A 13525-nucleotide genomic window follows, 5' to 3' on the forward strand; every position below is an offset into this window, starting at 1 on the left:
ACAGGCCCAGGACAGAATCCTGTGGCACCTTACATATCACTTTTTTCAAGACAAGGAACCATTAGTGAGAACTCAGTCAACCAGCTACAAATCCACCCAACAGTTACCTCATCCAGCACACATTTTACCAGTCTCTCTGCAAGAATATCATGGGGGACTTTGTCAAAAGCCTTACTGAGATCAAGATACACTATGTCCACAACATTCCCTAATCCACCAAGTTTGTAACTCTATCAAAAAAAGAAATGAGGTTTGTCTGGCACAACTTTTTTTTTTAAACAAACCCAAGCAGAGTTTTAATAATCACTTTAGTAATCCTTCTCTAAGTGCTCACAAGCCAAATGTTTAATTATCTGCTCTAGGACCTTTCCTGGTATTGCGTCAAGGTGACTATTCGGTAGTTACCTAGGTCTTCTTTTTCCTCTTTCTGAAGATGGGGACAACCTGTGCCCAGCTCCAGTCTGCAGGAACCTCACCTGTTCTCCAAGAATTCTCAAAGATAATAGACAGATGCTCTGAGATTACATCTGCTGTTCCCTTAGTACCATTGGATGCGGCTCATCAGGCCCTGGATATTTGAATTCATTTAGAGTTGCTAGGGGTTCCTGTACTACCTCTTCTCCTATTCTGGGCTGCAGTCCCTCCCTGCCTCGTTTATTCTGTTATCACCAGTTTGGCCACTGCTTTCCTCTTGGGTGAAGACAGAAAAAAGTAGGTGTTTGAGCAGCAGAGGCAGAGCTAGTACAGGGGGTGATGCAAGCGGCGCGCGTCCCAGGGGGTGGTGCACCGATGTCAACCCTCCCCCCCAGGGATGACAGCCGAGGCGAACTGCCCCCACCTTTCTCCACCGCTGTTGACTAGTTCTGCCATCTGTCTGTCACCCAACAGCATTTCTCCATCTTGTCTACGCAGAGGACCTGCTACTTGCTTGCTCCTTCTCCTATTTCAAATATAGCTGAAGAAGCCTTTTTAAAAAATATTTTTAACCTCTGTTGAAATCCTGAGCTTATTCTGAGCTTTGGCCCACCTGACCTTCTCCCTGCAACTGTTGGTTACTCGTGTATCCTCTTCCTTTGTGATTTCCCCTTTCTTCCATTTCTTGGGCCACATCTGAAGGAATTCCCCTCTCGCTTCTAAAGATCTTACAAAATCACACTGAACAAGCAATTTCCAGCCTCATAACAACATCAAATAGTAATTGTTTTGTATACCCTGTAACACTGTTATTCTAGGTTAATTTGGATGCATAGGAGAAATCTAATTAATCAGATGTTTATCTTATGACTGTCCTGGGAGAGGGGGTTCTGAGGTTCTGAGGAAAACAGAATCTGGTCCATCCCACTCCCCCCACCCCCACCCCAATTTGGTACTGTGCACAGTTGTAATTGACACTAGAGTGAAGAAGAAAACCCAGGGGGAGTTAACTGGGCATACAATCCAAGGAGTGACACATTCTCCCTTTCGTGAAGCAGATTTTAACATTAAGCATTTCATAAACTGTAGAACATTAGTTCAGCATGCGTATGTTGTACATTAATCAGAAAAGAAAACCCCCAGGCCACTACATTCTGCTATTCTAATATTATGCAATACAATATAAATAGGTTTTGTTTAGTTCTTGCATGTTTCATAATATCTTTGCTTAAAATAGAAAGACAGAGGATTAATCCTCACCCCAAGGCTCAGACCTCATCACGGGATACAAGGAAGTTTGTGTATCACCGAGCAATTTTAGAGAATACAATATCCAGGAAGTGATGTTCTAGGAGTTCTATTCCATAAAAGGAAAAAGTATTTAGAAATGGTTGGCCTTCTTCTTGCAGCTCATTAGACCACAGTAGGGAAAGTCGAACACAAATAATCAGTAAACTTACCCTCTGAGTCACAGCTGAATACCTTGGCAAAGACAGAGACTGAAGGTGCTTCACTCCATCTTCAGTGCTGGCCTGACTGTTGACCTCAACTGCTCTGCTCAACCACAGCAAGCGTAAAAAGGGAAGCACAAACACAAGAAGCTTAAAAATCATTTCCCGAGTATCCTGGCACTTCCATGTTTTCCTTGGGCATGGCACAGGGTTCTCACTACTTCCTCCAGCGACACAGATTTAAAGATAGCTTTAAACCAGAGACAGGAAACCTGTGGTGCTCCATATGTTGTTGGACTACGACTCTCATCCCTGTGCTGCCAAGGGCAGAGCCAGCTGCATTACATGGGGTGAGAGCGGACCCGAGTCAAGACTGCCGCACTCAGGTCTGCTCCCAAGCCCCGCTCCCAGGTCACCACAGATTGGTGCAAATGTAAAGTGGGTGTGGTGGGAACTCATGATGCTCCACAGCTGGCCTGGGGGAGAAGCCAATGGTTGCTGCCATGATGGCATTGCTCAGGGGGGGGGTGGAGCTGGCGCAATGAGTCACAACCGCTGCCCACCCTGAACTGGATAAGCAGCCACTCTCATCACTCACACCCATGCCATACATTTAAAGCACACTGCTTCCCCCTAAGCATCCATCCCAGCACCCTTGACAAACTACAGTTCCTAGGATTCAGGAGGGGGGAGGAGCCATATGCTTTGAATGTGTGGTATGGATGTGACCAGTCTTCCCTAACCATTGGCCATGCTGGCTGGGAGTGATGGGAATTGGAGTCACATCTCTTAGACCCCTTGCAGTGGGAATGGATTCACCACCTGGACAAAATAATAATATGGGGGCCCATCCCACACTGGGGAAACGCGATGACTAAAAAAAGCACCCTCTATGTGGAAAGAAATCTGTGCCACATGCAATAAGCAGGTAAGAATTGGGTATGTGTTTCACAAAAGCTTGAGAATTCATAACTGAACAACGGTTCAACACAGGGAAGATTTGGCTCTCCAGATATTGCGGAACTACACCTCCCATCAGCCCAAGCAAGCATGGCCATTGGCCAGAGATTATGATCATAGAATCACAGTATCATAGAATTGTAGAGCAGTGGTTATTTATTAAATTTCTATACCTCCCTGTCAGGAGCTCATCCTACACTCAAGTAGGACCCTGGCAGAGACACATGCCCAACTGGCATGTTCTCTTCCTCCTGGTTGATCGTTCAGGAGCTTCAAAAGCTTTCTTCAGCCCGAACATCAGAGCGACCGATGCCAACAGACATCGGCACACTTAGGGATCCGCAGAGTCTTCGCAGATTGCGTAACAGACATCAACAACTCAGCATTTTGGCTAATCTACTTTATTTACATATAAACACACACGGAGCACTGCAACGTGGCTCCCTCTTTCTCTAGCATCAGACAGCAAAGAGAAAAAGAACAAAGGACAATAGTCCTACTTCACGGAACACAGTAACACAAATATCCTGTCTCTATCACTTCCCACTCTGTGGAGTCAAAACACACACCGTCATGTGATAGATGAAAATCCCATGACTGCAATCATGGAGCAGGAATTCTAACAGGGCGGTTTACAATATAACAACACAAAAATGCACAACATAGTAACAAACGAAACAATAACCCTCCCCACAAACCCACCCCATAAAGTGCTTAATTAGCCAAAGACATGGGAGAAGAGGTATCTTTTTGCCTGGTGCCTAAAGATTTGGGGAGAGCGTTCCAGGAGCAGAGGGCTACTCAAAGATGCTGGGAGTTATAGTTCAGTAAAAATCTGGAGGGTCAAAGGTCCCCCCTCCCACACCTGATATAACATGTCCTCTTTTCAAGAGAAACCACAGGTGCAAACCGATTTCCCATCACAAAAAGAAAGGCTCCGCTAAATTTTTATTGTGGCCGTGGTATTCAAGCATAGTTATTTTTGTATGACGGTCAACAACATATGGCTGCATTATTAGTTACCATAGGAACCTATTGTGGATGGCATTCAATATTCCAAGATCAAGAAGACACACAGGAAGATGCGACATCTCTTTATTTGCCATGCTAGCAAACAGTTTGCTTCTCAGCAGTAGAGATCTTTTTTGTTTGCTTTTTAGTACTCCAGTGGTTTACTTCAGCCTTATTAACTGTCCCTTTCAGACTTTTCTTTTAAAATATTGCCTAATGGGAATTGCTAGAGAACACCCAAAAACAAAAGTTTAATAACTCACTTAAACAAAACATCTTCCTATTAAGGCATTCAGGTACATCATTTTAGCAATAACATCTTCTGATAAAGTGCTTGCTGAAAAAGATCTTGAACTTTACAAGTCATTTTAATAAGACAATGCTCATACAACATAAATAGGTTCTCTTTACCTTTTATTGTCTTGCCCATGTTCTGTTTTATAGGCATGCCTCTCCTTGTTTAATAGATTTTCTTTGGATCCCCGTCTCTGGCTCAGGAAGAACAGATTAGGCAATGTGCGACAACATCTCTTTCGAGCCGAAAAATGTTCTAAATTCAGTGCATCTGTGATTAACACACAATATTTGAAGATCAGAAACTAGGAGGCAACATTGTGCCATGTAATTTGCAAATGCCTTTTTGGTATAAGGATTAAAGTTGCACTAACCAAAAAATGATGCCATTGCAGTTTATTTTAAAAGTACATGTTAAATCAAATCTGTTGTAATCAGAATTTTTTTTGGGGGGGGCAATGACTTTGAGTTTATTTGGATAGGAGGAGAAGGGAAATCATTTTCAAGGAAAAACTTAATTCCAAAATGTAGCTCATATTTTTTTTTGTTATTATTTGGACATTTAAAGAAGATTTTGCTTGCCCTTCTCACTTGTAAGATATTATAGCTACAGGACAAGCAGGTTTAACAGGAGAAACCAGTAGCCTGCAACATACATCTGAACACTATTAAAATGTCCTTTATTATGTATCCTACCATCAGATGCAATCTATCCCACTGCTAATAGTTACCTACAGTCAGTACTAAGAACCAGGGAAAATAAGATGCCATCTGCCTGAAGGCTTGCAAAATGGAGACTAATAAGACTGATTGCAGCCAAACCACCCAAGAATACTCAACTTGAATCCGTACTGGTTTGCAGGAAAGAAGGACTAGGCCAGGCATAGGCAAATTCGGCCTGCCAGATGTTTTGGGACTACAATTCCCATCATCCCTGACCACTGGTCCTGCTAGCTAGGGATCATGGGAGTTGTAGTCCCAAAACATCTGGAGGGCCAAGTTTGCTTATGCCTGGACTAGGCTAATGCTGATAAACACCATGTATCACATAATTGATATACTGTATCCCTTAGGTTTAAGTCAAAACAGATTGCAAGTATATATTAAACAAGTGAGGCCCTACAACAAAATGTTGTAGGGTATCCCTGGCCCTGGTGTGTACTTTACCTTAGTCTGTGACTTCGGGGCTGGAGAGAAAACAAAAGTTAGCATCAAAGTAAACAGTCCTTGCTCTAATGTGGGCCTTACTTCATGGGGGTTTGTTTTAAATTTTATTTTTAATTAGTTTTTGAACATTTGAAAAGTGCAATCAATCTGCATGTAAGTTGATGGAACATGAGCTGCAGCTCCACCTCTGACATTTGGCATTGTTGCATGCCACCCAAATCACTGTGGTGTGACATTCCAATAATTCCAGGTGCTTCCCTAGGGTTCGGTTTCCTTGGAATGTGGTACAGCAGAGCCTGTGGTGTCCATAGTATGGTCCATTAGTATAGGAAAGGTGAGGAAGGGGGCCCACCCACTTGCCTTCTGGCACAGAGCAAATACTAATGACCCATACCTATGGCCATTATGGCTAATTCAACAACGACTGCTCCCCACATCAAATGGGGGCACCTTTTGTGTGGTCGCACGCAGCCCCCTGGATCCCAGTGCGGCTCCCGGTAGTACGGGCTGGCTTCGCCTTCCCCAGGCTGGATACCTGGAGATCTCCACCTGCCTCAGCCAATCGCCCAATCCCGCCTGGGGAAGCGTTGCCAGGGGATCAGCCAGGTAGGGGGAGGGACCGCCCTGCCCACACAACAGAAGGTGAATCTTACCTGCGAAGCGTCAGTTGGCTCCAGAGCTTCTACAGAGAGGACAACAATGGGATCTTCCATTAGATACCAACCTGTCCTCCCCCCAACTCACAACAGTTTTAACAGTGGAGGACACTGCAGGGTTGCTGTGGGCTACTCTTTCCTTCATACATGGTACACACCTACAACCTGAGAAAGGTCCAACAATTTATGCCTTCAGGGTACCCAAGTCTACCGGTACTTCTCCTGCATGTTCTGGTGGTTTGGACTACATAAGCATGAGCACAGGAAGACCTGAATCAGTATTACAGATGAATACAAATTATTAATTCTACCAAATGCAGTCTAGGATGAATATACTATCCTCATTCATCAGTGGTACTTTTGCTATCAAGGTACAATGCCTCAAAGCAGTATCTTAAAACTCCAACCAAAAATAATCTTTTTACTTTTGTAAGAATAAGCAAGAAGTCAAGTTCCTAAAATACACTGGACTGAGTTTAGAAGCCATAGAGACTTTTCCAACACAACTTTTATACGCAGGTCTCAGGAGACTATTTATTGTAAGTTTCCATGGTATTTATGGCAGCATTCACATCCACTTTAAATACTTTTAAAATTGGCACCAGTGTGTTATTTCATCTAAACTAATGGACTCCATGTTAATAGAAAATACTTGTTACTTGCCGAATTCTATTTTGTTTAATTGAAGGAGTTTAATTTCACAGTAAAGCCACTGAAGTACTGTGAAATGCATTTCATCAGTTTTCAAAGTTTAAGTGATCAGAACCTTAACAGAACTAGTTGTACAGTACTACTATCTGAAACAAAACTCCAAGAGGAAACTGACCAGAATACTGGGTTTCCCCCCATTTCTACAGTGCCTGCTAAAGTTAAGTATCTAAGGACTGGTTTATAGGACCACATTTACTGCTATAACTAACAATCTAAAAGTTTTATTAGTTTAAAATAGATAACACAGGTAGAGCCTTTTATTATCATGCAAATGCAGTTTTCCAATACACTGCCAAATGTGTTTAGATGACTTCAGAACTACCAACTAATCTGGTTCTGTGAACTGTTGCACAGTGCCACGCCACAGTTCTGTTTACAGCATTTGCAGATAGTGCTGTTCTTAAGCTGAGTGCCTGATTTGTCTGAACCTACAAGGGAGCAGACCCTTACCACTATTTCAAGACAAAGCCATGGCTTGCAGAATCATGGATTCCTGGCCTCAGTGCTTCCATTCTGGGGGGAAAGGGTGCCAGTCACTTGGAAGTATAGCCTGGGAGCCAAGCTCTGGCTCAGACAAAGCTCATAGCTTAAGCAAAAAGTAAGCCTAGGCTCCTGCTGTGTAATGCTAGTTAAAATGCAGGGCAGACGTAGTCAATGTGGTGCCCTTAAGATGTCGTTGAACTCCTGCTCCAATCATTCCTGACCAGTGCCCATGCTGGCTGGAGCAAATGTAAGTTGGAGCCAGTGTTCGAAACTCCCAGTGTTCTAGGTGCATTTTGCGAGAGGGAATTTCATTAGTGCGGGCAGTTTCCTGAGCTCTGGGCGCAGTACCTTTTTCTGCCTCCCTACTTCCAGATACTCTCTGAAGACTGAAGAAAAGACCCTCTTAAGAATATTAGGGGGGTAGGCAGGGGAAGGACTAGACCATGGGAAAAATGAGCATAATACTTTAGCTGCAGTTCATTCATTTTCAGCTTTGTATTCTTGTTATTAAAAAGCGCACCTAGACATTCCATTGTTGTGCCCATAGGCTCAGGTTGTATATATGTGTAAACAAACCATATATCATAAAGACACCACAGTCCCTACTGAGTTTCCAAAAGGAAACACGAACTCTGGGTAAAGCACACCTGGAATCCCTGGAATCTTGCACCATTTGGGAGATTGGGGTGGCATGCAACAAAACATAAGAACTGTCAAGTTACTCAAGGCTGAGCTGAGCTGAGTTGAAGGTGGGGAAACCATGATCACTTGATTCTTTGCTCAATGCATATACAGTAAGTTTAGAAATTAAGTTGTTCATACCTATAAGTGATGTCGGAAGCCTGGAAACATCATTTTCAAGGAGGTATGTAGCTTTCAAGCTCAAGAAGGGAAAATAAATTGGCGACACAAGTGTTGACTTAGAGCAAGCAGCAGCCTCCTGTTTAATATTTAAAAAAGAGCAAAGCTCTGTGAGAGAGAAACTTAAGTTTTACCCAACTACCAACTTATGGGAGGCAGATCCTCCTATCCGTCTTAAAATACTTTCCCCTGGTTCCTTCCAACTAGAAACAATTCTCTAAACCTTTTAAATGCCATTTATCGAAATCAGCATTCACTATGGAATAAGCATTAACTTTAGACACAACACAACCATCAATTTCAGAAGGGTAGCCAAGTTAGGTTGTTACATCAGAGAGTCTGATGGCACTTTAAAGTCAGATTCATCATTGGATGAGTTTGAAGTCAAGGAAACATCAGTAGATACACATATACAGGGTGGTGGGGAGAGAAAGCAGTAGGCCAAAAGGCTATTGAATGCAAGCAGACACAGTCTGTGACATTCCTAGGCTGTGTACACATTACTGGTCTGGTTTAAAACACAGGCCATTTTCTCAATTTGGATAGATGTGCACTAAAGTAAAGAGAAAACATACTTTCATTGTTATGGTCTTTGTGATATAGTCTTGGTAGCTATGCTGGTCCATCTGAACAAGAATTGAAATAAGTGGGACAGTAAGTGTAGGCAGGGCTGTCTTAAGCATACCCAGCGCCGTGGTGCAAAGATCCCTCCGGCGTCCCCCATTTCCCAGAGTTGTCGACCTTTTCCCAAGCCCCTGCAGGGATCGCCCTCCTCCCACAGAGGCTTGGGAAGGAAGCTGCACACCCACTGTCATATTCCTAACGGGGAGGAGCCTCTCCCACAACAAAGTGACGGGGCCCTTTCCTTTCATTTAAAGCACACCCAACGCATTTGAACCGCATGCCTTCAAAGAATCCTGAGAAGTGGTGAGAATTGTAGTTCGGGGATTGTAGTTCCCAGGATTCTTGGGTTCGGGGTATCAAGCCATGTGCTTTCAATGGGGGGGGAGGTCCTGATCAGCTGCCATGTGCCTGGATCCGGATGAGAGCATCCTGAGACACAAACCCCCCTGGGGAGAAGGGAGCCCAGGCCTTCAAGCTGGGTCATGATCCAGCACCCAGCACCGCTTCCTCCTCCTGCCGTGTGACTCACCTTGTGCCACAGGCCACATCGAGCACCGTGTTGCAGTGCTGGGCGCGCAGCAGCAACACCAGCCATTTCTTGTACTCAGCGTGTCACCGATGTAGAGCTGCCAGACCCGCGCTGCACAGCCGTCAGCGTACTGGTCTGGCAGCCCTTCGGCTGCCATGCCCAGCGAGTGGGTCCGGTAGATACTGTCCACCATGGCGAGCGTACAGAGGCTCCTGCGGGCACCGATGGATGGACAGACGGGAGAGTGCGTGCAGCCACAAGCGCACGCCTAGCTGCTGTTGCCGCCGCCAGCCATATAGTTGGCAGGGCAGGCGCAGCTCCCATCCTAAGCCTCTGCAGGCATCGCTCTCCTCCCGTGGAGGCTTGGGAGGCAAGCTGCATGCCCGCCAGCCATATGGTTGATGGGGCACAGCTGGCGGGCGTGCAGGGAAAGGGGAGGCCGCCGGCAAAGCTGCGCAGCCCCCCGCTCACTGGGGCGCCCCTGGGAGGCCAGCACCCTGGTGCAACACGCCACTAAGCCCAATAGGAAAGACGGCTCTGAGTGTAGGTGGGTACTGTCTCACATGCTCTACAAAAAAAAAAAAAAAATCAAATCAATACACTGAACTTAATTCCCACTTTGTGGGTAGAAAAGGACAACAGATGTCTGTGAGTCAAGGCCAGAAGAATAACCTCATAGTGTTTCAACCAGGTAGACACTTGAAAAAATTAAATGGCACAGATTAGCATCTGCCGAGACTCAAGAGATCACATGAATGCCATTTTACAATAAAGCAAACAATACCAAATTAAGCAATGACAATGGCTGATGAACTTGAAAACTAAATTATAATGCATGGCATTTTGCATATTTGGTCTCCTTGTTCCTCATTCTTGGCTGCATTTTATGTCTTCCACTAACCATAGAGCATACAGAGTCATTATTTTTCACAAGCAAAAGGAACACTTTGCCAAATGCATTTACATAAAAGCACAGCACGCAAAAACTTGAAAGATAATTCAAGACAGCCAGCCATACGGGAGTATGTAATTTGGCCAGCTGCCCATGGGTTTGGACACCAGAGAATACCACTGGGATTACAATGAAAATGTTAAATAGTTATCCCACATTGCTTATTTATTTTTAGTGGCATCAGCTCTAGTTCAACCAAGAGTTCTTTGACCAAAAGCCTGTTTACATAAAGTGCAGGCTGCTTGCATGACAAATTGCTTGGTTCGCCTTGTACCACTAGCCTTGGTAGAAAGACTCCAAGGAAACGTTAAGTGTTCTGGTTGTGGAACTTCCTGGTGTTCTTCATGCCCACATACAGTACTTGCTTGCTCTACGTCTAATGAATGAAGCAACTCCCCAACTCAAGTCTTTATTAGTGCAATATACTTTTGGATAAATATGACACTTCTGTTTAAAGAACATGAAAGAGTAAATTGTCATGCAGCAAAGTTACATGGAAATCTGTTTTAGTTAATTTCTATGTAATGTCTCAGCTTCCAATGATTAGCTAATTCCAGTGTCAAAGAAAGACACTTGCTCCCCCACTTAGGCTAGCAAGAAGGGAATCCTAGGAAAGGAGAGATCTGCCAAATGTCAGTCTTGAGGTCTTTAGCCAACCCTGAACATGTCTCTATCCTGCATCTTGGAATTCCCTAAGCGCTGAATCCCTTTTTAAAAGGAAGTCAAGATCCTTCTCAAAAACTGCAACCAGATTTGAGTTTGTGATGGAGGAAGAGATTAGGCCTCGACATGAAATGTCTGATCAGTGGTTTCAATTGGTGTTTTCTAACTTAATAAATGAGAGTGATTTAACTTTTTTAAAACAATAACAACAACCCACACATCTTTTTTCTGTGAATAGGTGTTTTTTATGAAAGGGGGTGTAGGGAAGGCAGATTCAGAGATAAAGAGATGCCCGTGTGCTGACTCCAGTTCTTCATCAGGATGCACAGAGATGGGAGTAAGTGTGCGAGTGGCAATGACTTGTGAGTAAGCATGATGCCTAAGATTTTGCTGTGTGCACTTTGGAGCGGCGTGTTCATATATTGTCAGGGTGAGGGGAGAGGTAAGCAATGCTACATTTCTCTTGTGAACTGCCGTGAGATCTTTTGATGAATGGTGGGATATAAATCTTTAAAAAAAGGACCAGAAGTTAAAGGAAGGGCCTGGATCTACCTGTTGAACTTGTAGCAATCTCAGTCAGCCACAGTAGAACATTTCTTGTTGCAACTGAATTTTGACAAAACACACTAACAGAAGAAGGCGATGTCACTGAAACAGTGTAATCTCCTACAGGCAATTTCTGACCAATCACACACATATATCTAGCAGCTGAATACACCTCATATAGAGAAAGTTTGGTCAGTTTCTATTTCCGATTAACAACATATTGTTCAACGAGGGGGAAACAATGATTAATGCAGAAATGACAGATCTGACCACCTTATTCCAAACAGTAGTGGTTATCAGCTCCCTGTTTACATCGTCACATGCCAACTTGCTTATCCAGCTTTGCATTCCAAAAGGCTCATTTCATTTGAAGGAACACCTTATAGATTCGTAGCTCTATGAAGTCTAATTAAGGTTCTTTTCTAGGGTGTTTAATACCCTTATTCCTTCCCAAAGGACACAAAATCTTTCATAGCTCTCTAAGCTTTAATAGTATTTCAACCATGTCATTTATGATACTGTAGTTCTAAAAGCTCTATTATCTGAGGTATGGGAGAGCACTTTACCAGTCTAGAAAACCTACAACTCAAATGTTTTATATATTTTGTAAACCAATTTGAGGTTTTTTACAATCAAGCGGTGTATAAATTTTATGGAATGAATGAATGAATTTTACTTGGCACAGACTGGAAGAGAAGAATAAGACAAAGGAGGTGGGTGGGTGCCTAGGCTGCCAAATCCCGTTTAATTTGCCCAGTGCATTTCAAAGAAAGCCTTTTTACAGGAGTAAGGGCTGTAGCTCTATGGTACATAATCGGCTCTGCATGCATGTTCAATCACTGGCAGGTCTAAGTATGGTTAGAAATGTCCCTAGTCTGAAACTCTGGAGAGCTGCTGCCAGTCAGTGTAGACAATAATGGGTGAGATGGACCAATGGACTGATTCAGTAAAAGGCAGCTTCTTATATGCTGTTCTACATTTATCACCTAACAGCTTAAGGTTGCAGTCTTATATGATCTATTGAGCTCAGTGAGACTGTAGTTGTGTATACATGACACATTTAAAGCACACCTATCCTAAGAATCCTGGGAACTGTAGTATACCCCCCCCCCACACACAATTCCTAGCACCCTTAAGAATGGACCGTTCCCATGATTTTTAGGGCTGATTCTTTTAATGTATGATGTTGATGCAGCCTTACTTCTCCATATAGAATTGCGCTCATTTGGGTCCACAATATGCCACACTGAGAAAAGCAATACAAAAAAGGTCAATTCCAACCCCATGGATTTCACATTTCTGGGTTCAGAGCTTGAAGAACCCAATATACAGCCCACTCTCAAGCATGGCTGCTCAGAAGTAAGTTCCACTGATTTCAATTACCTTTGCTTTGAACTCCATACTGCAGCACCTAAAATGCAGCCACACCCACCTACCCCATAAAGCATATGGCAGGTGGTGGTGGTGAAAATCCTGCCCTAGTATGATTGACTTTTTTACAGGAAACTTCCTGTCCAAGAAAAGGGTGGCAATAAGCTATTATCAATTCTCACATCGGTTAAAGAATATAATTGCCATAGTAACAAGGAGTAGGCACTTAAACAGGGCAACAGACTTTTTATAGCATCTTCTTGGCTGTCAAACTGGCATGTGCTTTTATATTCACAGCAAATATAAGGTGGCAGTGGTGGGAGGATGGTACAGAACGTGGTACAGGATTCATCCTGAGTAATGCTGAACAGCAGCAGAAGGGGGGAAGACTTCAAAACAGAAAAGCAAACACAAAAACAGGACATTTAAATTAAGACCTTTTTTTGAAGGAAGGCTTTTTTTCTTTTTAACCAATTCTCATCAAACCTAGTATGAGGGGGAAATAAGTTTCCCTTACTAATGCTTGAGAGGTAGTGGTTAAATTAACAAATCATTAGTTGAATGTCCCCTATTCAGATCTCAGTTCAAAAGAGGATCTTACAGAATAGTCATAAGCAAGTCACTGCCTCTCTCTCTCAGCCTTCCACCTGTAATAAAAGGTTAAATCCTGGGAATGTTTTACAGGACTCTTCTAAGATTACCAAAATACAGTAATGATGGGGAATTAAATCTGTTGTTATTATTATTAAATCTGTTGCTGTTATTGGTACTACTGCAGCAACAACAGGGACGCGGGTGGCGCTGTGGGTTAAACCACAGAGCCTAGGACTTG

At 43.4% G+C, this 13525-nt stretch overlaps 1 protein-coding gene across 11 annotated transcripts in view; it reads right to left on the reverse strand.

Moving 5' to 3' along the window:
- Positions 1-13525, reverse strand: part of IRAG1 (inositol 1,4,5-triphosphate receptor associated 1) — a 121167-nt gene that overhangs the window by 37373 nt on the left and 70269 nt on the right. For all 11 annotated transcript variants that reach the window (XM_083597560.1, XM_083597558.1, XM_083597563.1 and 8 more), the window contains 3 exons: positions 7970-8087; positions 4248-4401; positions 1875-1968 (listed from right to left, as the gene is read on the reverse strand). In XM_083597560.1, the coding sequence (XP_083453686.1) occupies positions 1875-1968; positions 4248-4401; positions 7970-8087 (366 nt within the window). The remainder of the gene's footprint in view (positions 1-1874; positions 1969-4247; positions 4402-7969; positions 8088-13525) is intronic.

Source organism: Podarcis filfolensis (assembly GCF_964270895.1).
Source record: "Podarcis filfolensis genome assembly, chromosome: 1".
Lineage (NCBI taxonomy): Eukaryota > Metazoa > Chordata > Lepidosauria > Squamata > Lacertidae > Podarcis > Podarcis filfolensis.